Raw genomic sequence first — 26,316 nt, 5'->3', positions numbered from 1 at the left:
TACTCACCTGCCACCCACAGCAAAATCAGAAATAGCATAGTAATATGACTTGAGAACTTTGGGGTCATTGAAAACTTCATCTCCGAAGGTGTTCAGACGGTTGAGGCTCACCCTGATGTCAGTAGCCGTCACCCATTCCTAGAGCAGACAAAAATCCCATCAGAGTACATACACATCAGACGTAGCCCTGCAGTGCACGTCAGCACCGTATCGTTAGCAGCTGTATTTACACTCAGTAAGTCACGCCAGCAGTCATTCATCAGTCAGCACGCTCCTGCCTCATCATTTCCCCCTCTGTACCTCTGAGGCTCACGCGTCCCTGCCCAGGAAGCCTCGCATCATATCCTCTCGGTTCAGATAAGTTTTCCAGACACCCCTCCTGTCCCTGCCTCCCCTTCCTCGTGCCTCCCCGGGTGCTGGCTGCTCTCAGCCGGGAAGCCGTGGGCAACATCTTCAGCAAACAGAGCGGGGGGCCTGTGTGCTGCCCTCACATACCTCACCGGCTGACAACAGCTTTCTTGCAAAGCAAGAATGGAAAAAGCTTTAGGGTATGCTCGTCTGCAGCCACACACCTCCAGACAAAAAGACACAGACAGATGAGTGAGGGTGGGAAGAAAAACAGGCAGGCAGATCTGACTTGCAACACAAGAGCTTTTCATAATATTTACACAGCATCTTCAGCACAGTACCCTACCCTCCTCCAGCAACAGCCAGCAAACGTAGCCTGTCCCCAAATTCCATGTCATCTTCAGCCTGTGACTACTGTTAGCACCACACTGTTCTTGTTACAGCTTTTGCAATACTTCTTTCCTTCAAACACCATAAAGAATATGGGAAAAACATCCATGCATGTACAACTGCACTACAGCAACGATGCTGATTAACCAGCACAATAAGAAGATTTGCTGAATTACAAACACTGGCATAAACACGGGGAAATGCTGAGCACAAAACACACACTGACTTCAGTTCTGAAAAGCAATGCCAGAGGTTTGCACGTATTTTAGGAAACCAGCGGTCAGGTTTCCATTCCTTACAGGGAGTTTATGGGAAGATCATGCATTGTACCACCAACTTGGGATCTCTGTTCACCCTTAATGACCGGACTCTGCTCACAGCAAGGTCTAGCTGCATGAACAAGGTGGCCAAATTGGCTCTTTTCCATTTTGTGTGTTTTTCTCTTTCCCATTAATCTTTATTTTCCTTTATATAATTGAGCCTTACCAGACCCTGCTTTTCTGCCCACTGGCTGCAGATCAGAGGCAGGCGAGCCCCGAACCTGCTGGCTGCCCACAGCTCAGTGTGCTCTTGCTAATCTATGAGAACAGGGAAGGACGGCTGACGCGAGGGCGTGCCGGTCACAGCTCCAGAGGAAGGAGACAAGCCCCGATGGGGCAAATTCCACAGCTTGAGCTCTTTGTTGCAATGTAATCTGGAAAAGTCATCAAGCAGCACAGAGAAAATTGCGAGTAAACTGGATAAACTAGTGCTACTGGTATGCCCCAGACCACTACCCAGCCAGTGCTGTGAATGGTAAGAACAAAAGACCCCCCACTAAACCCCTTATCCAAGCCTTTTGTAAGAGAAACTAAACGCTGTAGATAAAACCAAGCTCCCCCCACTACAGCACACGAGATAGAACAAGTTAGAGTTTCAAATAACCCTTTAATTGTTTAGAAGAATACCACATTTCTTAAACTTTCATGCTCAAAATCTACATGCAAATGCCTCAAATATCAATCTGATACAGGCATTACCATTTCCTGGTCTTTTTGAAACAGCAAGATGCACACAACTGCCTTCTAAGATGGCAGAAGTAAGTATCCAATAATTTCCATTAACCCTCTTAAAAGTCATCTTTCATGCCACTAATTATTTTTGTTGTTGTTGTTGTTGTTGTTTTTACCATAAACATACTTTTGATAGAGTCTAGAGTTTACTCAATCTTCAAATGCATTTCTTCGGATCATTCAACACAACTTACCTGTCCAACAGCCCTTCAGGCTGAATAAGGGCTGTAAGTGCAGCCCACAGTTCACACAAAGCTGCCACCCATGACAGCTAAGCAAAAGAACACAGCCCAGACCATCTGATATGCTCCCACTCGCGTACCTGTAGCACAGGGCTGTTGTCAAAGTTGTAGGCACTGGGTCGCCCCTCCAGCGTTGAGAAAGCCACGTTGCCCCCAGTGAGAGGGGAGATGTCACTGAACTCATCTGTGCAGAGTGCCTGCTGCTCATCCTCTCCAGTCCGAATAAAACCCCGATTGACTTTGTTATAGGTGCTCTCACAGGACCCGCTGTAGTACTGGTAGGGCACCCATGGGCCATCTTCCCTGGTGCGTTTGTAGATTGCAAAGCTCTCCGGCCGGCTCGTGTGGAACTTCAGACGCACGTACGTGATGTCAAAGGCCTTTCCTGCAGGTGAGAGGAGAAAGTCATGAGAAAAACTCAACTTAAAACAAAGACTGAGGAGAGCTGCACCACAGTTCTGTTTAGAAGATCTCTTCTAGGACCATCCAGTAGGATGAGCAGTGCCCAGTAGCACCAGCACTGTATTTCCCAGCAAAGACAAGGTGAAGATACCAATGGAGAAAGGCAACAGGAAGACTGAGTAGATAAATAAACAAATCTATGGATTTCAGTGCAACCAAACATGCAGCTCGTGAGCTCTAATTCGTTTCTACAGGCATCACTGAAAACGTCTGTATCCCCAAAGGATGACAGATTACAACAGATACATTAACAGTTTGTGTCTCTTGAGATTCTCTCTGCTGACTTGAGCGCCCACCCCTGTGCACTAAGCCAGCCATGAGGGGTTTCATGACCACAAGAAAACCTTTAGCCTCTTCACATTGCTGCATTCTTCACCTTGGCATTCCTGCACCAGGAGCAGGGATGTTGCACTGGCCAAGCTGCGTGCTGGCTGTTACTGCTGCACCTTGGCCAGCAGGCTGTGGGCGATCACCACATCCCGGAGCTAAATGCACGCTGGATTTTGGATTTGCTGTGGGCTGCCAACAGCCGTATGGAAACGTGAGAGGCACAGCCACCAGCACGCAGTTCGGAGCACGCAAGGACAAGGCGAGGTTTGTCTGGGACAAATCATCAGGAGTTTCATCTCTGCCGCGCTCTTCTACCCTCCCACCACCTCCGAGAAAAACACTGCTCGGAGCACAGCCTGCAGCAGCCGCTGCTCTTCACTTACAAAAAAAAAGCCACCAGAAGAGTTTCAACTGATCAAGAATCAGGCTCTCTCTGCCTGGAGGTCATGCAGATTTAACCTCAATTTGTAAAAATGAGCTAACTACACTGTGTTAAAGTTTAACACAAGGCTTTGCACCTGCTTAAGAGTGGTTCACTGCACAAGTTAAAACAAACCAGGCAGCACAAGGCAATGGGAACGGTGTGCGCCTCTAAGCACATATGCAAAAACCTGACTGCAATGAAAATCCACCTGCAATTTAAGTCCTTCCATACCTAGCCTGACTTAAATCAGCTCAGCTTCATGCAAGGTAGGCTTTGAACTGGAGTTAATGAGTGACTCTAGACAAGACGTTCCATCTCCCCATCTCTACGTGAGACGTGGGGTTTGCAGGTGCCGCTCTGCAGGTGGGAGCCTTGCCCCAGGGTTGTGCTGAAGCCCCTTCTCATGCTCACACCGGCTGCAAGATGCACGCACGATACTCGGGCTGGAGACACCAAGTGGTCAGGCTTGGGTCGGTGGCCGCAGCTCCTGTGTGCAGAACACCAGGAGCAGCCCGTGCTAGGCACGCTCACTGCATGGCTGGTGTAGATGACTCGCTGTCCTTTCTGACCGCTGGGAGCACAGAAGTAGCAAGAAAAGCATGGTAAAGGATCCAGAACTCAGCACATCAGTACACACACGTACATACAGCATGTGACAAATTGATGCTGGCATGTAGCAAGGACACACACACACACAAACGACCAAGCTCATGTTTAAAGGCTAAATCTGACAAGACTCCTACCTGTCAGAAAGACTACTTTAGGGTATGCCATGGAAGACAACTGTGGCATTGTACAGACACAATCTCTCTCCCCGGCACTTCCTACAAAAGACTCACTACTATTTATATAGTGTGCAAGCTGATGATGACCTAAGCACAAGACTGGAAGCCAGATATTCACAATCTGTGGCTCTTGCTCAGTACCATATCACTGTTGGTTTGCAGTCAAGCCACTTGACACGAGCTCCTCACACACAGAAGGCAACAAGTGAGAAGCAATCACACTGTTGACGACAAATTGATTCCACAGAAGCCAGAAATTCTAAGTGTGAACACTCAACATCATAACACAACTTGGGATAAGCCTCCTCTTGCTGCCCAGTTCAAGCAGGAGATGAGCAACCCCTTTCTATTTAGAAGCATTTTTTGTATGAGTCTCAGCGCAAAGCGAGGAGGAAGCAGCATATATCAAGTGTTTAAATCAGACCCTCACAGGCTTCCCATTTCTCCTGCTATGTGGTCTCTTCTCAAGAACAAGTCCTCACCGAAGGCAAAGAGCGCTAAAAGGTGAAGAGCAGGTAAGCAGAACTTCGAGGCAAGCACAGACACAAACCGATAGCCAGACGTGCACAAATAGCTCAGTTTTCTTCAGCTAGGACAGCCTCTCTCTAGATAGAAGCAAAACCCGAGTTCAGGCTTCATCAAGATGACTTCAGGGAGGAAACGCAGTGAAAGAACCCAGCGAATGAAGAGGAGAAGCGGGCTTGTGCTTACACTCTACAAACACAAAATGCTCTAGCAGGAAGGGCAGCTCACAGCCTGCACGTCCCAAAAAAAAGAAACAGATTGTCAGGTTTGCAGGGCTGTCCCAACAAAAACAACCATGTCACCTCCACAGCACGCAAACAACCCCGTTTTTTTCCCCTTCTCTACTACTAGATTATAGCTCTGTTCCCCAATCAGGTCTCCTACAGATCCCTGCAAAACAAAACAAAACAAAAAACAGCTAAGCTAAAGGTACAACACGTGCAGAATGCACTCTCGGCAGTACAAAAACATTTTTCCACAGAAATCTCCCATGCTAAATGGAAAGAACCCTCCCCTTCTCTGCCTGCGGTTTTACACCATGGGCCAACAAAAACACACTGGAAACTGCACGGGTTTGCCCAGGTGAAAAGAAATTCATTTCAGCTGGCACTGGAACTCCTTGAGAGGCCTTGCTGATGGCGTGACACAGGAATGCAGTTAGTGCACGCAGCAGGGCTGTGCTCCAGCACTGTATCAGCTCGCCACGGGTAAATACTGCTGGAACAATAGCGTTTACCCAAGACAGCTGACAGTGTTGAAATACGTTTTCCCCCTGTTTATACTGAGGGCAAAAGCTGTGCTTAGCAGCCTGGCCGCTAGCAGAGCTCTTCAAGGTTGCAGAGCCTTTTTGCTAGCAAAGCTAAGCCTTCCAGGCTGCCTTCAAGTTTTGCAGGGCTGAATAAATACATCCTACTATTACCCTGAGAAATGGCAACAGCAATAACTAGGTGAAAGGCAGTTTTAAACATTTAATTTGGAAGACAAGAAATTATTGCTCTTCTGTTTCTAGACGTTGATCATTTTTTTAACCACGGTTTGGTCCACTTGGTCTCACATACGAGCAGTCTCTTAAAGCAGGCACACGGATAAGCCTTCAAGGAAGCACTTCAGTTCCAGATTTTAGCAAGTCTGGGTGGTGAAGGAGGAGAGGGGGTGAAGATGGTATCAGAGATGTTGCCTGTGCCGAAAGCTGCTAAACACTACCCCCAGCAACCTGACCGTGTTGTCAAGCTGGCCACAACCTCCAGGCAAGCTGATGGATGTCAGCAGGGTCATCTCCCACTTCTGCGTCCCAAGGTCTAGCAGGACACATACCATGCTGAAAACCATAAGGATAGTCAGGAAAATTAAATGCTATTTAGATCTTCACAAGAAATTCTTCCCTTTCCCCCCAAGTTAGGAATTCATCCCTAGACACAAAAGGCCTCCTTGTGCTCAGGCCCCTCAGAAGGGATGGATAATTTACATCAGGAAAGCATCCCGCCAGCTGGCACTCTGACTACAAGCACTGGATTGTGAGCAGATGCCTTTGAGATAAGCCCCGACCGACACTTGCCTCCTTCATTATCGGTCCGCTCACATCCTCTGCATGGCTTCAGAAAGAGCTCGCGCTCCCTCTCCTTTATTCTCTGCAACTCAGTACAGCCCCCGAGCAGTAAGCTTTAAAATGCAGCTGTTTTGCTGCTGAGGATAAAAGTCTGTCCGAGAAGACCACGTCAGGCAGAGTCAAACTTCTGCACAAGTATTTTCAGCAAAATTCCCTGAATAGTAATGGAACAGCTCAGCTTTGCTCTGAATGTTTCTCTTTTGGTTAGCTCTGGTTTCAAGCAGCGTTTTTCTTAGAGACACCTGCTGACAACAATTCCGTGTAAAATTTAAAAGACCCGAAGACAACACGGTAGCGTATTTATTATTTTGTTACTAGATTTCATTTCCAATTCACAATGACGAGACAGAGCGAGCAGCTCTCAATACCCTTGGCATTTCCTTTTGCTTTTTGTCCTGTCTGACCCGTCCCACTCTCAGCCCCAGGACAAAAGGCCAGGTTTGCCAGCCCACAGAACTGGAAGGCACTCACTGGAAGGCACTCACAGCCGTGCACCCTTCTTGTTCTCCCTCCTAACTCCATTCTGCCTTCCTGAACCGCCACCCACCATCCAGCACTATATTGAACCAGCAAAAGGCTTGAGGGCAGCGAAACGCCTATCTGCTCCTCTCTGAGGAATGAAGAACTACCAGCAATAGCAGGAGGCAGCAGCCCCCACCATGTACAGGGCGTAGCAGAGGTACTGCGACCCTACACAAGCAGAAAGCTGCAAGGAACACACACACTGATGCTGGCAAGTTAGCGAGCTCTTATTTAAGACTGATTGCTGCTTCCTGAGTCCACTACTCCAGACTCTCAGCTACTGCCGTGATTTTGGGCAGCCTTCCATGCTAGAAACCCTCCCTAGAGCACAGGCACAGGGACCACTGGTGCAAAGGCAATATTTAAGGAGTTATCCCATCCTGCAGAATGGGAAAGGGTTTTCCAGCATGCAGACAAGCAATGAAAGCAGGGCAGTAATTAGAAGGATAGGAGAATGAGAAACTTCCAGAGCAACTTGCTCTTTTGGAATAAAATAGGTTTAGTAAACATCAGCCCAACACCTGCAAGACACATAACTGGTAAGTTATGTCGCTTGCATCACATACACATGAAATGGCCAAACTTATGACAAAAAGCAAGAAATTATTATAGTTCTAGAGCAAATATCTGTTGTAACTACACCCTAGCTTTTCTGGGAAAATTTGTGGAGGAGGAAGATTACAGCACTGGTGTCACACATAAAATGGAATAGCCAGAGTCTGAAGAAAAAAAAAAAAAAAAGAAAAGAAAATGCAGGGTTTCTCCTTTTCCGATGATCTTCCTTAGAAAAACAACACCACGCAGCATCATGGACGACAGGTCTCATTCTGAACCTTCCTGGCCTTCCTGGGAACATATGTGAAAAGTGGTAATGAGAAAGCTTCGCTTGATTTTCTTGTCTTCTCCTGAAGGACCCAGGGATTCAGGCAGGTGTGTCGTGAACAAGAAAGGTCTGAAGGATTTTAACATAACCTAATTACAAACCACATTCTACCAAATGAGATTTCGGCACGCAGAGCTCCACTGAGTTGAGTGTTTGCATTTTTAAGAAAGCCCCTGGAGAAACAAGTACAGATTGCTTTTTCTAGGCATTCGTACCAAAACAGGGCAGGAGGAAGGAAATGCGTTTGGGACACTCGGTGGAACTGGTGCAGCCTTTAGCACACTGGAACGAACATGAACTCCCACCACCCCATGAGGTCATGCATTCTTCCAAGCACTCCTGAACAAAGGCACAATTGACTTGGGAGTGTAGGCGGTCCGGACAGCAAAAGGCTGCCTAGTAAATTATTGCATAATAATCCAACATTGATAAGTCATCAAGGCTGCTTGTTCCAGTCATGTTTCCAAAGTGGGAGGAGGGGAAAGTTGCTTCCCCCTGCATGGGCTGCAGGCAGCCTCAGGAAATAATAAAAAAAAAAAAAGAAAAGAAAAAACACATTTTTTTCATCTGATGATGAGAAGTCAGCGTGTGGATCAGCATAAAAATCAGAAAATGTTGTCCAATAATTCAGTAAGGCTTGCTGCTTTATTTGTACAGCTTTGATGCAAAGATGTTAAGTTGACTTCCCAAAAAAGCCAGCTGTGTTTATTCATTAGGGACTGGAAAGACAGATACCATGTACAACACGGAAGTCCTATCTGCACAAGCAGCCTCAAAGCCCTTTTTCAGCACAAATGATAAAAGCTTGTTTTAAAAAGGCAAGTGCAGACGGATCACAGATGATCGAGGGCTCCATGTGCCATTTTGGGAGGGGCTCTATTTCGTTCATGTACCCAGACTGCAAAGCTACCTCCTGCTACCAGCATCAGCACCAAGGCAAGAAGATCTGGGTGACAGCAGATTGGGATCCTTGGCAAGTTCATCTGCTGGTATGAAGTGGCCAGAAACTGCTCCATGGCCTGTGCTCAACAGCTATGGGTCAAACCAAGTTGCTCTTTCGACTTAAGAGGTATTGAAGAGTTGGGGTTTCCTGCCTACCTTTCCCCCAAATGAGAGCAAGCTGTTTTTTGTCCTTTATTCCCAGCAGAAGGCAAGGCAACTGCCAAGAAGCAATCATTGCACCACTGATTCACTGTAATGACCCCACCACCAGTGACTTCAGCAGTTGCAATCCCTTAAATGTGGCAGCTCCAACCCGCTCCCCATCCCAAGGGACCCTGGAGCCACAGCGAGGTTCAGTTTTCCAACCAAGTGCCTCCTGCAGGAGATGCAGCTTCCACCCAGTAGGAACTGAAGCAAGCAGCCACCAGCACAGCCCACACAACAGAGCAGAACTGGTGGCACCAGGAGGTCAGAGATCCACCAAAGAGCATTCAGCTGAGCCGTGTATAGGCAGCACTTCCCATCCCTGGCAATGGGGTAAGATGCCTCTCTTACAGCTGGTTCTTGGGTAAAGTATCTTGGGAGGAACCAAAGCAAACCTGACCCACTGTCATGTTTTTCTCATAGGATTCAAGTTAAAGTGACAAAATAAGTCACAAAAGAAACAGAAGTTTAAATAACAACAAAATGAAGGTGTAGCTACTTGTATGTGATGTTTGGCCAACTGTGAAATGTCACTTCTTGCAAGAAGAACAAGCTTCATCAGATCGTGCTGCAGTGCCTTGCAAACGGGCTGTGTGAGTACCAGGCCATCTGCTGAGAACGGCAAAGCCATGTATGTAAAGGACATGCAGATTTTACTCACTTGCCATGGAAAAAACAAAAAAAGTTGAACCAGAGAAGCCTTTTAGCAGGGAGGGAAGGCAGTGCAGGGCTTTCCTGAGGTCCGCTCTTCTTCTGTGCGGGGGCAGCGTGAGCTCCCCCAGAAGCGCCGTGCTCCAGCCCCTCGCTCTTTCAACCTGCACGCGTCCTGCACGTGCAGTGCCAGGGCTCTGCAAGGCCAGCAAACCCAAGTGACAAGCCCAAGCACCCGGCCACAGGCAGCAGAGGGGACGTGGGTCAGGCCTGCCCATGCCAGCGGGACACCGAGCAGCCCCTGCGCTCCCATCTCTAGACCCAGCCCAACAACGCGGCCCCCAGCTCCTGTTACGTGAGGGTCTTTGGGCCGTTCCCTTGCCTCCATGTGTTCATAACCCGCAGCAGCTCTAATGCCTAACTTTGCTCCCATCTGAATCAGACATCAAAAATACACAACTTGTGCTGTTGAGCCTAATTATAAACATGTTAAATTATACGACTATACAGAGCAGCAAATCCAGCAGCTGCTCTAGGAGTGAGACAAGTTGTCCAGACCAGTGCTGTCTTCACAACCAGCAGGAGGCGATAACATCTTCCTAGCCTGAAACCATCCAAATTCCAGAGAATTCAGTGGTTTATCTCCCTCCTGCCCCTGCCCTTCCACCTCCCACTCACCAGCCAAAGATTTTTTCAGACACAGGCCATAACTAACGCTGCAGCCAGTTGGAAAGAGCGCTGCTGCTGTTCGCATCCATCACCTGGCTCAAGGCAGCCAGGACAGCTTTCTTTTTTCTCCAGTACTTAGCAAGTTTTGCATTCTTCAATAACCGTTTGAGAGAACTAACTTATAGCACATCTGAACGGCATCATTCAGCACAGCCCAGAGCTTCCACACCTTCCATCTCTCCATCACACTGAGAAACCTCTGCCTTTTCCACCAGCCTGTCTCTCCTCCTGCCAGAGCCCTGCCTGGATCTCAAGTAGCAGTTCCCATGCCTTCACACTATTCCTTAATGCATTTTATGTGAATTACAGGCTTATGTACAAGCTATCACTATTTGTGAAACAAATTACAGCAATATCCATAAGGACCGTTTTCAACCAGCCACCCACACAACAGTTCTACTTTCTCAGCCTATTAAGCTGAGGAAGGAATTGGGATAAACAGGCTTGGCAAAGCCATTGCTGGAGCAAGGCCATTTCCAAAACAAAGCTTGCCACTGACTTATGTTTCAAATATGTTTTGGAAAGTCAGAAGCAAAGTTTCTCTCATTTTTATGTTCTTTCTCGAAGCAGAGAGGGAACTGCATTTCAGTTCTCCACTCACGACAGCAGCTAGCAAGTGCCTTCAAACCTGCACCTGGAGAATGAAATGCACACACCGAAAACACTCATGAAGGTTACAAAGGTACATTAAAACACCCAAGTTTATGTACATCTACACATCCTTTCTGGAAAGGCACCAAATCTCTAGACACAGTGATTATTTTAAGGAGAGAGAATTCAGCAAAACCAGAAAGAATACTTGAGAAGGAAGCATGGCTTAGCTCGACCATTTTCCCACAGAAACAGCTCAATAGGATTATGTCAGAAAACCACTAACAAAAAAATGAAACCGGGTGCTCTCTATTGACACTTCAAAGGGGATGCTAACTCCAGGCTTCTGAGTACAGTCAGCTTCAAGATCTGACATCCTTGGTTTAATGCAAGGACAGACTACAATAGAGCCAAATCTGCTTTGTGTCAGGCTCAAAAAAAAAAAAAAAAAATATCAACACCAAACCTAGATTTGGAAAGTTATCTGTACATCAAAACTCCTCCCTAACTAGGCTACAGGCTGGATTTATATATATATATAAATATATATATATATATATATGTATGTATATTAAAAAAATGCACGTGTGCACAACCTTCCCTTACCATTTTGTGTCAGAGGGAGATCTCCAGACAAAGAACATCACTTTGCTGCTACTTTATAGAGGAAAGATTTCAAAAGCTACCGACCTCGCAGCTGGAAGTGAGACTAAACACCACCTGGGATATCGCTGAGGCAATGTAACATCAAACAAGTTTCCTACAAACTATGTTTTCTGAGAAGAGCCCTGGTGGAAACAAAATGTTAGATGTTAACAAAAGAAAAGACCATTCACAGGGACCTTCATTTCTAGAGCTTATCTGCTGGTCTGACACATGAGCTGTACAACCACTCGGTATAAAGCCAAATGGTAGTGACTTGTTCCTGATGACAGGAATGCAAGCGAACCCTAGTAACTCCCTAATTAATTCACCTTGTTAAGAGTTGAACAGGGTGGCAGTTATATCGTAAAGAACAGGCTGGTGGAAGCTACTCAAAGAAATACGTTTTATTTCCCAGATGGTCAGGGGTCACGACACTCAAGAAGTCAGAGCTGCCTTTAAGGAAAGAACTGTGGATTAGGAACAGCTGCAGAAACACAGAACAAAGTCCAGACAAGGCAAAAGAAAACCCACTCACTGCACAAGGAGTAGGCTCACCAGCCCCAGGGCTACCACGCAGGACGCTGCAGGGAGGTCACTGCAGAAGAACCCCCTGCCAGCAGCCTTCAGCAACTGCCCGAGCAGCACCCTGCGCCCAGTCAAATCCCAAAGGCACTCTCCAGCCTTTGCTTCCATCACCTTCAGTGACAGTCAAATCCAAACCTACGGCTCCTTCAACCTACAAACACTCCATCAGAGCTGAAGAGCATCATGCTCTTCAGTCTGCTGGTGGCCTAGAGCATCAAGGGCTTTGCTTCTCCAAAAGCTCACTGCAGTATAACCGTGTCTCCTTGTTCCCCAGATAGGTTCCTCATTCAGAGATCAAGGGAAACTACCACCACACCAACCCCAAATGTTGATCTTCAGATTTCACCATTAGTAAAACATCAGGGTGTCTAAACATAAAAAAATGGAAAAGTGTGGGCAGCTCATGGGAAGCCAGCAGTTGGAAAGTGGAATAATTTAATCTGCTTGACACCGCCCAGGAAGATAAGCTTCTTACTCCTACCCTCCTAAATACTGTCACCACTCCCTCCTGAGCAAGGAGCCAGCTAAAGCCATCAATACATTCATCACTCCAAGATGGATTTGTGTAACTCAGTGCAACAGAAATGACAAAAAAACGAAGATACCAAATCATACAAATTCTAGATTTGCTTATTTGATAGCCTGATCAGATATTTTTTAAAGCCTACCATTTCCCACTAAACTTCTGATATGAAATGAAGGCATTGATACATATTGTCAAACTAATTAATAGCTTCAGTCATAGACCAAAAAATAAAACCAATTAATTTTAAGCCCTCAGCAGCAGCACACATCAGCCACAATGACACAGAAATCTTGTGGCACAATGCACACCCTCGTGGGTCTCCCCACAAATTCATGAACAAAACATTTTAGTGAATGAGATTCAGCAGTAGCATAAGCCTCTGAAGGAAGAAAAAAAGGCAAACCCAGGATCTGTCCACATTAAGGAAACACTACAAACATGATGGAGAAGTGGGGGAAGGATTTTCACTCATCAAAAATGCACATACCACCAACACTGCCTTCTAACCTTCAAACCCACTTGGACTTCTCATTATAGACCCTCACACCAGAATATAAGTGAAAAACCTTACTTGAGTGTTTCTAGCTTGAAAATAAGGAGTGCTAGAAATGGAAAGCTTTCCAAGGACTTCATCTCTTGTCTTAAATCAAAGCGTTTTGTTACTGTAGAGCAGCAGATGAACAGGAGAGGCAGTAGGACAACTCAGCAGCTGTTGAGATCTTCTCAGGTGAAGTGAGACATTCAAAGCAGGCAATCGAGACCTGCACAATTCCCAATATTTTAGCAATACAACAGGAAGGGCGGGACGGAAGCAGCCCAGTGAATAGAGGAATTAATAACATATGGCTTCCTACATACAAACCTCCCGAGTTATGGAAGGGAAGTCCTGCATCTTCTGATCTCCTTGACAGGGATACCTCACACCTGACTGCAGAAGCCAAAACCCACAGGAGGTGAAGATGAGTGTTTGAATCCTGGTTCCCTCTGGCTGACTTTTTTCGTAACGCTAACAAGAACTGTCATTACCACAGAGAGCTTCCTTCTTCTATCCAGCCAAGCAGAAAGAGAGGAAAATGTTCAGAAACTATGCGGGGCACGACAGGGCACAGACCAAATTCTTGGTTGAGTTACTTCCTAAGATGCATTCCAGAACCAGAAGCACAACTGCCTCATGTTTGCAAAGAGTAAACTAATGGCTACGGTTTCCTGAGTCACGCTGAAAATTTCCATGAGCCTCCTGTCACACTGTCATAAAGAGGCTTTAGCACACAAAGTAAATTGAATGATACCGGATGGAACAGCCTCCCTCTGGATGAGCAAACGGACAGCAACAACCTTCTTGGATGTCTCACTGCTCTGAAGACTCGGTGGGTGGATTTGGGAAATGGTTTCATTCACAGTTCCTACTCCAAAAGCAGAACAAACCTCAGAGAACTTCAAATTCATGGACAAGTTGAGCGCATGCTCAGATTTCCTTTCACCATGGTCTAATAACCCTGTATTTTGCTGTAAATTACTTGCATGAATACAATAATATTATTTTTATCTGAAAAACAAACAAACAAACAAACAACTTTAAAGGAGATAAAATTTGTATTTCATAAAAAGTCAGAGTCACATCTAAGCTCATCCAACAGCTTCTACTACCAGCTGCCTGCTCAGATGTGAGGAAATTTTCTTAAGAAAAAGTTTTTCAGTGCACCCAATATAGTTTAATTTCAGGTCTCCTCACATAAACTAAGGCAAAGAAAAGGGTTCCTATAAAAAGCTATCAGCCTGTGATTAAACATTCCAGATTTTACACAGATGACAACAGGAGAGACTTAAATCAATACTAACAATAGCATTAATCATTTCCAGATCAACCTGGGCTACTTCTGCAAGAAGTTGTTTGAGCATTTTAACTCAATTGCTCTTTGCAAAGCAAAAGACAGAAGAAAAAAGTTAATTTTCAGTTGATTAAAAACAGCAACGGACTTTTATTGTTATTACTTTTTTATTGTTATTACTTTTTTGTTATTACTTTTTTATTGTTATAGGCGTATAAAGAAATCCAGATGAGTGCTGCTAATTTTTGAAACGTGGTGAGAACAGTAGGGAAAAAGGTACAAACCTGGACAAAAAAATTGACAGCACTGACACAGCCTGGGGGAAGATGCGGGTTGTTTTCCTGGAATAGCTGGTTTTGCTGAGAAAAAGGCAGTCCTATAATTTAAAGTGCAGTATATATGGTGGTAAAGTACTGCTAGAGTAAGCAGAGCTTACTTTGGAAAACACCTATGAGAAAAGGACCTTTAGGAAGTTTTTGGATGCATTCATGCTTGAACTCCTACCCCTTACTTCAGCTGTAAGCATGCAGTTTCCTCCTCTCAGTCTTCCTCTATCCAAAAACCCTACGTGCTGAAGGTAAGTCAATGTGAGCAACAACAGAAATAAAATTTGAGAGATAAATTTGAGAAATAAAATTTTGAGAGTTAAAAATCTGTGTAAGCCAAGTACTTTTTATCCAGACAAAGGTCTCTGCTCCAGAACGGAGCACAAAATCACATCAGTACACTGAGCAGATGCGGCTTTGTTTTCTCCAGTAACACTCAGCTTATCACCTAGCCAGATCGGGTTACTTCATATTTTAATTTATGTTGTAGAAGGATAGGGCTGTTGGACAGATTTGCTTTTTAAGAGCGTTTCAATCTCCCAGGAACATTAAGTACACAAACTCTGTAAAGCTTCATTAACCAAGTGACCAAGTAGTAATGGTCCCGCGATTTAAAGCACATTGCCTAACACGGCCATATCCTCCCCCAGACTCACTGGCTGAAGAGAAATCATTTCCCCCCAACTCATGGGAAAACAAAGCCAGGCTGTTCCCAGCCCTTTCAGGGACATGCCAATGAGCTTTGGAAACAAGATGAACTTCACTAGTAAAGCTGTAAGCATGAAGATGAGATGCAAAAGAGGAAAATCAGGATGCTGTTTAATTGCATTCATATATTACATTGTCACACCAAAAATAACATGTTTTTTTTTTTCTGATTTTTTTTTAACAGTTCTTCTCAAGAGTCAACTGTTTCCCTCTAGACAGAGCACTCAAATATTTCAAGGTCTGTCCCTCTGACATAAATATCTTTAGTGCTGAAAAAAGGTGGATTTACTCATGTATTTGCTAAGCAAAGTTTCCCTAAATATTTGCATCTCCATAGCAAACAAACTTGAAGCTGTGCTGATCCTATCTGCATTGAACAGTCTATACCTAGGGTTTAAAGGAGCACCAGAGTGTGTGTGGGGGGGAAATAAAAGTAGAAAAAAACCACCAACACCACTAATTTCTAGTTATGAGACCTTTGAGGTTATGTTCCAGGCTTCGATGGACACTCACTGTCAGCACACAGGAGGCTTGCAGCTCTCCCTTTTCCCACACCCCTTTGAAATCCCTTTAGAAGCAGCTAATCGCCCCCAGTTGCCACTTCCCTGTCAAACAATGAGGCACTACGATGTTGGGATAATCTCTCAATCCTAACACCCACCATTAACAGTGAATCTTGGAAGTGTATTTAAACAAAACATCATTCAGAACAAAAAAAAAACCTTCAAGACTATTAAAAAAAAAAAAATGAAATAATGAAAGGTTGATAAGAAACCTGTAGCTAAAGAGCTGACTTAACTCCTGATCTAATCTATTTTTTTTCAGAACAGTGAATGAAAAAAATATGGAAAACTCCCAGCCAAAGTCAAGGTATTTAAATTTTTCCAAAGAACCCTTTATTTAGTGATTTTTCTATGTATGGCATCTTCAACAGTGTGTCTGTGGTTATTCTGTACATATACAACGTTCAATTCATTTTAAAGTCAAAATTAAACTCTAGATTTGTTTTCCAGAACAAGACATCAACACACCCCTTATAACATTTTTGCATGACTCCCCCTTTACAAACTGCATGATCATAGACATGTTCAACTTTTGTAGGTTTGGAAGGTAGGTTTAGGTTTTGTAGGTAGGTGTAGGTTTTGTATATTTGAAATAATGCAAAAAGAGAGAAATATTAATATTTGCACTACCTCTGCAGTCCTCCGGCACTACTACAGATGGGAGGACAGGTGATCATCATCTTACATTGGTACCTGCACAGCTTTGGCGAAAGTGTTTTTTGTTGGGTTTTTTTTTTGGTTCCATGCAAGTATGGAAGCTGTTCAGATGAGCCACAACCATTGCTCAACTCTCCTCCTCAAGGGAATGCATTAAAAAAGGAAGAAGAAATTAAAAAACTCAGGTCTACAGTGAAGTCTCCAGGGGGAAAGCCCATCGCGTCCTGCACCCAGCTGAGTGTGCAGGCCTGGGAAGGATGGTGCTCCACAAAGAGGACTGCCAAAACCACTCACACCAGATACGCCACATCTGGTCTGTTTTCATTGCTCAGTGTCTGGACATCCCAACCAAGCACAAACTGTGCTAACATCTTTGTTTTTCCTCTTGTTTATCCTTTAACTTGCAGCTGCAGAGAAGCCTCCCCTTCCCATCGCAGAAGCCCCACTGGGCCCCAACTGCAGAACAGCACGTAAAACAAATCCAGCTCCTCCACCCACCGAGCTGCAATGTCACAAGCTTCAAGCAGAAGGCTCCAGCATCTATCCTGGCAGCACAGGAATGGCATCAACTGCTTTGATGGACAATGGGTTGGACAGAGTGGCTGAGCTGGAATCCCCACCTCCACCCTTCCCAAAAAAGGATAATCCCTGTATTCATCTGACCATTTAATATTTTACATTTGCCGAGGCTTTATCCAACAGGAAATTAAAGCATTGTGTTGCTGGCTTAAAAGAGCTTTTCAGTGTTTTAGAAAATTTTGCTCCTTTAAGTATTGAGGTTATCCCTACTTTGGAAAAAGGTAGGTAGGGCTTTGAGACGCTACACTCATACACTCTCAAAACCAACCCAAGGAGCTTTAATTGATATTCAGCATAAAGACAGAAGAGCTTAAATGATATACCACAGCAGTTTGCACTGAGTGGGATTTATTTTGCACCAGAGTAGAAGGTAGGTGTTCCCACTGAAGCCCATCAACCTCCATCTGCAGACAGACAGCCAACTTCACTGGTTTTCCCAAAACACATCCAGCACTGCTGCATGGACATCCAAGAGTGCCATTTTCAGTCCCAAGTCTTCTCATCTCCAGAATTTTTCCTCCCTTCTCCGAGTTCATAAAGGGGACAGACGAGCTTGGAACTATTTTGCAAGGTGTGGAGTGAAGAAGATGCCAAGGGCAAGAAGCCTATCTGAGCTGCACTGCTCCAGGAGAACAAGCTTGTCATTTGTCCTCCCCTCAGACTCTCCTTTTCCTGGTGGAGCTGCTAAAATCAAATGTAAAACAAGCACCATTGTAAATTGCAGATAATCACTTCCTACTGATAGCAATGAAAAATCCCTGAGTATATGTTCAGCAGATTTTTTTTAACCTTGTCTTCAGTGATGTTACCACAGAGATCTGGAGCCCACTGGGCATTCCCATTCTCCCTTCATTATATCTTCCATTAATAAAACCAATTAATGATTCAATTAATCCCACCTGCCAATGGAGACTCATCCAGTAATGTATGGCTGAGTGTTTTGCCCAGTGTAGCCAAGAATTAACGCAGATCAGTGGAAGTGAATGTGTCAAACACCTTCCTCCATCAGACGATCCTCCACACATCCATGGAGCATTCTATTTGCTGTGCTACAGAATAACCTAACATTGCTGCAGCCTTTTGAAACGCCTCTGAAACCACCTAACCAGCTTCATTAGTACTGGCTTCAGGAGCTGTGTCATCTGCAAATATTACCTCTTCACCTTTTAAAGAGATTAAAAACCACAGATGCCAACAGAGGTTCTTGAGAAATCCCACTGCTAACCTCTGATGAAAACTGACTGCATTTTTTTTAAACCCCTCGCCACAAGGAAATCTTGAAGAGTAAAAACCTGCTAAAGCCTCCCCCATACTCTAGCAAATACTCTTTTTTTCATGCCAGGAATGTACCGATAGCTTATTCCTCTACCCCCAGCCCAACGCGGCCACAGAGCTTCTTCCCTCCCTGCCAGTCACCAGCACATCCTCTCAGCTGCACATCAGGAATACTAATAGCTTCTTGTTTTTTCTTTAATTTTAAAAGACCATACAACATCTGGAACAACAACTGCAGGCTTCAAGCCTCCCAGACGTTGCAATGCTGGGGCCCCTGCCCTTTAGAGCCAGCACACACCCCCAGCCCAGGGGACAGGTTTACTCCAGCAAAGATAAAAGGCGACCCGTGCCTCTATCCTCCTTCCTCCCCTGGCCAGAGATTTGCTCTCAAATGTACAAACCAAGGCAGATCTGGCATTTGTTTATGTATATTTACACAGTCTGTTTACAGAAGTCACTGGAATTAATAAAAGAAATCATTTAATCTGACCACAGGGGGTGCGGGAAGGGGAGAAAACACTGTAAAATTAGAAATAAGAACCATCTGTTCCTCCTGACAGCCCCTGTCCACCCTTCCAGCTTGGGTGAATTCTCCGGAGTGGGCTTCAGCAGGGCAAAGAGTTGTCTTCTGCCATCACCCTGATCTTCACACGCTTCCAGAAAATAACAGCTTACTGTAACCCTATCTGCAGGGGTAAATGTTAAAAACACGCAGAAGCATCCAACTGTCTGGATGGAGCCCTGCTCTGGATGGAGCCAGGCAGCTGCCAGTGGTGCCCAGGGCCAAGCCCAGAGGCAGGGCTCAGCCCGCAGCCCCTCAGGCAGCATCTCGGGGCCTGGCACAGGCTGCCCACAGAGGCTGGGGGGCTCCTCCCTGAGGGGCTTCCAGAGCCACCTGGACGTGGGGCTGGGCACCAGCTGGGGGGCCCTGCTGGGGCAGGCCTGGGGTCTCCCCTCCCAAAACAGCTGAGAGTAACCAAGATGTAAAGTGTTGCCACAAAGAACAACCAGACCTGAAGCTGGAAGCATAATAGCTATCTATTCACCACACCAGTAAAGTCAGTGATACATGCAGTTACAGCCTACAGCTCACCAGTGGTGTGCGAGCAGCACCACCACAGAAGCAAGGAAACATGGCAGAACACCGAACCCCTCCAGATTTACTGTGTTGAAGTCCCATTCAATGGAAAACCTACAGGTTATTTTAGTATTGCTGCAGCACGCGTTCCTATGCTTTAAAAAAAGCATATTCAAAACTCCAGCTAGAGAAACCTCAGTTATGTGTTATAAGTTTTCTTGTTTTTCAATATCTTGACATCCTGAACTATCAGATTAAAACAAATACACCTAGTAGTACTCAGATGTTGATCACAACTGAAACCTGTAGCTATGAGGTCACTAAGGAACAAGACCAAAAAAAAAGACACCAATTTATATAATCCCCCCACCCCAGACACACATGTAGCCCCCTCCAGACTGCTCCTGAGACACACTTGCATTACAATTTCTGCTTTACAAAAAAAAAAAACAAAAAAAAAAAAACACAGATTAAGAGATCAGCTTGCAATTGACAGTAGCAAAAACTTGTCCTGGTGAGAGATGACAAGGAAAGGGCTTCACATCTGCCCTAAGACAAAACTTCATTTGGGATTTTTTTCCTTCCTACTTCCTTTAAATTTCAAGCAAAATGTTTGCCAATTACCTACTCGGATGAGCACTTCTCATTTCTTAATGGGGCTTTGTCACTTCATCAACTGAAAGAAAGTATGAAGTTCCACAAATCAGGAAATTCTAGATGTAGGGAAGCATCAAGTCCACAGACTTTAAACGCAAGGATGTCCCATAAGAGGAACAGAGACAAGGAGACATCCCTTGATCCTACCCTGCACACTTGGTATAACCACTGAGTGCGATGTTCCCATGTTGTCAGATACAGAAAATGGGTGAGCCAGTAGAGAGCTCACTTATTTAGCTTATCCTTTTTCCAGTTTTCCAGTTAATTATGGACAGAGATGCATCCTCACTTGGGCTGTTTTTCTTCATAGCACAGATTTGTCCAAGTCTGATTTTTTTTTTTTTTTTTACACAAATTATCCCACATGAACAGGACTATTGCTGAACTCCACAGATGGAAACAGATGCTGCTGTCCTCCATGCTGGCTCCACATCTCTCAGATAAATTCTGCACCTGCAGTAAAATAAATTCTGCATCGTGTGAAGCAGACATGGCAGAGGCGAGAGCAGCACTGAGGAACCACAGACCTCGCAGGAAATGGATGCAGGGAGGTCTGTGGCCCTGCCTGCAAGCAGCATTGACACTTCTGTAGCAAACTTACTAAGAAATCAAAAAGCCTTTTCTTCAGGAAGGAACCAAGCCAGAAAAAAAACGTTGCATGCAACAGAGTTGGATGTTCTAAAATAGGTATATTTTCAAAAGTTTTGAAGAATTAAAACACTATAAACATTGGTCTTGTACTTCTGTCTGGTGCAGGCAGAGAAATATGTTTATAGTGTTTTAATGTTCCATACCAGCACCAGAGGACAGGCAGAAACAAAATGGCCTTGGCATTTTTCAGGAGCAACGCTGTAAGGAGTTACCGATGTGGAGATCACTTGGCATGCAGCTGACCAGCCAGCACACCAGTGGCATCACCCCATGAGCAGGCTGGGTAGAGATACAAAATATTTCACATTCAAGAAAAATCACTTGGCATCTTCCCTACTAGTAGTTCTCTCTAGATCAGGAACCTGAAACTCTGTTCCTAGGCTCCAGGCCTGTGCTAAAATAAACAGAAACCAGGCTACAGTGTCCAGACCAACTTCTTTCCCTAAAGCATGAAAGCCAGAAGTGTTCCTAGTGATATATTACTTTAAGCAAAAATGTGTATTTTGGCGAAACTTCACTTAGTTGATAGTACTCCGGCCTGCTCTTTGGCCAGTAAAAAAGGAAGCATCCAGCTGAGAGCCCACAGCTATCTCTACTCTCTGGAAAAAAAAAAAATCAGTTTTGGAGCAAACAGTTCTGCAAATGAAACTGCATGCGCTATTTTCAGTGGAAAATGAAGTTTTCCTTTAAAGAGTACACACCTGCAGCATGCCTGAGGTTTGAAAGTCTGCCCAGGTGCAGTAGCTCCAGATAGAAGCCCTCAAGCAGAGCAGCACTCATGGGTGGCTCTGGTGAAGCTGCAGGATGGAGTCCCCGTAACAGAGATTTGGGCATCTCTGTCCTAGAACAAAGCTCTCTGTCGTGCCCAGCTCTGCCAACAAATCATGAACTTCTCTTCACCAAAACCCTGAGTGGATCAGAAGGTAAAACACCATCTGGATGTCAGGTCACTAGACAGTCCTGAGGGCATCCCTAGAGCTAGAACACAAACTCAGGAACCGCCAGTTTCCTCCTTTGATTCACAACCAGTTCATCCCATCAGTTTAATCTTCTACTTCTCTATCATGCCATTAAGCCTCTCAATGGCACAGAAAGGTAATGAATCTGTAGGTCAATTCCTGAAATACACGTATCAAAGCTTTTTTTTTTTTTTTTTAATGTAACTGCGCTCGAAGAGTGGTTTATAGACTACTGCTTACATTCTCCTCACTCTCATGCAACCTCCAGCTGTATCACAGCAGAGAGGTTTGTCTCAATTATCAATTACTACTTACTCCTATCACTGTTTGATAATTCAGCACAGAGTTTGGAAACATCTGAATTCATCTCCAAGGTAAGATGCCTCAATCAGAAAAACAGGATGACCACCAGCTTCTGGCAATTCCTAGCTCTGCAAGCCCTCATATTTCAAGGGGCTGTGCTGCACTCAGGATATAAATCATTGGAAAAAAAATAGAAAAAGCAACTAAATACCATTTTCATTTCTCTAATGGACTCCCGTTCCAGAAAGGAAAAAAAAAAAAAAGTTTGCCAGGGCTGTATTTTTACATGTTCAAAGACAAGGGGAGGTTTCTCTCTGCCACTTACAAATTGATGTGATCATTTCCAAAACCAGGAGAGCAATCAAAAACTGCATGGAAAGCAACACGCAAGAACCCTGAGATACATGCAAAAGCACTTCATTCATAAAGAGCAGGATGAACATCTGAAAGCCAGGATGCACAAACAGGAAAGCCGCAGTCCCTGAAAACAATAGGATCAGCCAGGTCACCTTTCTGGGTTTTGCCACCAATTGTTTGCCTGTACTTTTGCAGAGACTGGAGAAGTTTAACATGTATGTGCCTAAGAGTGCTTTGTTTGGCTGGGGGTCCCAGCTCCACCACTGAAGGACACCTTGGGAAAGTCTTACATGAGGTATCCGTTTAATAATTGGAGAAAAGAACTAAAAACTGGAAGTCAACACACAATCTACAGAACTAGTGGGTGACACCCATCACTGGTGAGCAAGAGAGGAAGGCATGATGAGCAGCTTGAGGTTTCCTACTACCAATTCTACAACAGAAGCCACATCCCCTTATGTGGCCATCCAGCTCTGGAGGACGCATGCAAGTGCAAGCAGTCAGGTGAAGACCACTCATCTCTGGTTCTGCCTTTTTTTCTTAAAAAAGTTTGATTAGCTACAATACCATAGGAAAAAAAATCTGAAATCTTTTTTTTTTTTTTTTCTTTCCAACCACACAAAATAATTACGTGCAAAATGCTGGGGGAAAACATTGAAAAAGCTTGGCTATAACCAACTGACAGAGTTTCATCTTTTTTTTAAAAAAAAAAAAAAAAGAAAAGTCATACCCAGTGCAGTTGTGCCTCTGCTGCACACCAAAAGCAAAGAATGGTTGTGAAAAGATTCCCAAGCTGGTATAAAGCTGCAAGCAGGAAGCAGATCTGAAACAAGGGAGTTTGGCGGGGAAAAAAGAAAAAAGAAAAAAAAAAAAACACAAAGAGGAAATGGAGTCTTGTACACAAGAGGCAATGCAAACATGAAACTGAATACCAAGTTGTTGCTAAAGTTCAACCACTTCAAGTCTCAATTTATTCCACAGAAGTGGAAAAGGCCATGAAAAAATACTTAAAAAGTAAAAACGAAGTAACTGGGAAAAAAAAAAAAAAATAAGAACCTTTTATCCCCCCTGTAGCTAAGTATCTGAAGCTTTCTACACCAACCAGGCATGAAAAATTCCCTGAGAATAAGCCAGCTGCCAGCTATATTCCCAAATTTAGCACAGAAATTCTGTGACCTATGACAGTGAACATTTTGGAAGTTATTTCTCCACAAGGAGAAATAGAAACTTTTTAAAAAAGTCTTACAGAAGCATGATATTCACTTGAACTCCAAAAAAAGAAACAGTGTTTTCTCACCAAAAAAAATCTAGTCTCGGTTAGCCTCCAGAAACGTTAAAATAATTCACCAGCATTTGCAATTAATTGTTGAAGATAGAAAGTAAGCATGTGCGCTCCATCCAAACATAAACCCACTTTGGCTACGCACCTCGTGAAGTCAGGATGGGGGCGATCCCACCAGGCTGCTGTGCCGTCATGGACCTGCTGTGTCCAAGAAAATAAAGAACTTCCCCACATTTGGAATAAAGCACCAGTAATTGACATTGACCCAGTCACTCATTTTTATAAGGTCATTTTTTTTTTTTACACACGCTTCTTTAGGATCTCTTTGTTACTACAATCATCCACTGAATAGGGTGCTACTGAGCCATATGGAAAAGAGCATCCTAGTCCTAACACGTAATGCAGAGTTTGGGTAAGGAAGCAAAATTAACTGTTCCTTGTCAACACATCCATTCTGCTGGACTGTGTCTTGAAAGTCAGTGGATCCTATTAAATCAGACTGAACATAGAGGGAATCTTAACAATAGAGGCGAGGGGTATAAAACCCCGTGCAATGCAAAGAAAGAAAGGAGCAATTGCTACGCTGCAAAAACCTGAATGTCAGCAAAAAGCCTCCCTTATTCCCACAACTATACGTTCAGACTGGATTTTCTTTGACCATTTTAGGCAAGCTAAAAAAAAAAAAGCAGCTTTTTACATCTCCCTTACATTTGCCGTGTGTCCTAACTTCTCGCAGAAGTGTGGTTCCACACGAGTTACAGATGACTTTCACAGCTGTGGAGGAGACAGCTGGGTACAGAATAATATCTGGCAAGTGCTGTGCAGGCTTGAGATAAGCCTATATATCTGCTGAAGCAATCGGCAACAGCACAATAAAATCTGTGTGGTCACCCTTAGACTTCAGCGATGACAAAAGGCAGATACCAACAGCTGACAGCTACTATGAAGAAGGCAACTTCAGACTGGAGGAACAGGAAACTTCCTCCATCATTTTGGGCGCTGTTTACATTTGGAAGCTCTTCTCTGCAATAGCAACAGCCAAGGCAAGGCTGCCTGTGGCTTCAATTTGTATTTGGGGACACAGCTCCATAGTGACTGAGTCCCACCAAGCAGCAGCCCTGCCTGCCTTTCCTTCTGAAATGCTCACCTTCCCTTTGGGGCATGCTTGGGGTCCTGAAAAATTATTTTTTTCTAGTGCTTACAGCTACTTCGACAGGTGGTAAAGAGGTGGGAATCATAAAAACTGACTTATTTGCTTTGGTTTCCTTCCATTTTGTTCTACTCTAGGATGGATGCAAGGTGATCCAACCTTGTCTCAATCCTCTGCAGCTGACTTTATTGGGAAGGACTAAGTTGGGAGGTCTTCACCCAAGCTGCTGCCACGTCCTATCATTATTTGTACTTTATTTATTTATATTTATAGTCTTGCCTGTGGAGTGATGAAACAAGGAAAAAAGGCTTTCAGCAGAGGAAGAAGTTACCAAAAAGCAGTTGGTGCAGATACTATCTCAGGTTCTTCTTCTGACTAGCTTTACAGCTGGTGTCCTCTTCATCACAAAAGGCAGAAGTAATTCAGAAATCCTGAGCTGTCTGTTATTTGGACTATTTGGCCTACATAATGGGTGGCAGCACACTGAGAGGGTAGCGTATCCAAAAGATGGTCTCCTCTTAGTGCAGAAAAGCAGCTCCTCGGTGCTGGGTCAAGATGACATCAGAGAGATCTTAAAAACGCAGCACTTCTTAAAATACACAGTGTGCCTCAGCTTCCAGCAAGCCTGTCAACACCGAAACAATAGCCCTGCCTTGAGCGCTTCTATTTTTAACATTTTCCATCTGTGCACAGGACAACTATTTAATAAATCTAAGGGAAACAGAACTGAAGGAGTTGAAGGAACTTTTTCAGAGCCAACCCAATTAACATGAACACAAGCTGTAACCTCCAGCAGCCCAAATGCATCACAGGGATTCCTGAACGAGCATCATGTGGCGGCCTCGGAGACAGTACAGATGCTGAAAACTGATGCCTGATCACCTGGGAGCACAACAGCAGGTGACAGAGTTGAGCCTAACACAAAGTTTCCTGCGTAATATGCTTGTGGCATGGAGCAAACGCCACCTGGCATGGCTGCCACAGAGAATGGGTGTTATAAGGGAGCAGGGTGATCCTAAACAGCTTGTTATTCCATAGATGCACCTAATGCCTTGAATTTTCTTTAGGATGCTGAGGACTGTGCTGTAAATGCAAGCAGTATAAGAACACCTGGAAGCCCCCATGGATGCACAGACTACCCTTAGCAAACAAGCCTTAGCTTGAACCCAGCTCACGCTCAGACTGAGGACACTTTGCCCTAAAACGGTCACAAGCCTGCTGCGGTGGAAAGAAACTATGCATTGCACATCTAAAAACAAAGTTTATGCAGAGGTTTCAGCCCCTCCCCGTTAGCAGGGAAGAAGGGCCCAGGACCCCCAGCAGCAGCATGACACTGGCTCCACGGCTTGAATGCCCCAACACCTTCGCACTGTTTTTCAAACCAAGCCCATTTGGGGCAGCTTTCAAGTATTATTCAGGCAGGAGACAGTTGACAGCTCACCTCCATCCACAGCAGTGAGAAAAAAGGAGAAAAAGAAAAAAAAAGTTGCACGACAAAAC

General features: G+C 44.6%; 1 protein-coding gene across 1 annotated transcript in view; it reads right to left on the bottom strand.

The window, feature by feature from the left end:
- The window catches only part of LAMC1 (laminin subunit gamma 1), a 61,034-nt gene that overhangs the window by 20,936 nt on the left and 13,782 nt on the right, over positions 1 to 26,316 (bottom strand). The window contains exons 2-3 of the mRNA XM_038182826.2: positions 2,113 to 2,417; positions 8 to 138 (exon numbers count right to left, since the gene is read on the bottom strand). Of these exons, the coding sequence (XP_038038754.1) occupies positions 8 to 138; positions 2,113 to 2,417 (436 nt within the window). The remainder of the gene's footprint in view (positions 1 to 7; positions 139 to 2,112; positions 2,418 to 26,316) is intronic.

Source organism: Anas platyrhynchos, chromosome 8 (assembly GCF_047663525.1).
Source record: "Anas platyrhynchos isolate ZD024472 breed Pekin duck chromosome 8, IASCAAS_PekinDuck_T2T, whole genome shotgun sequence".
Lineage (NCBI taxonomy): Eukaryota > Metazoa > Chordata > Aves > Anseriformes > Anatidae > Anas > Anas platyrhynchos.
Note: the sequence above shows the minus strand (reverse complement) of the source record. Positions and strands in the feature narration are given on the sequence as shown.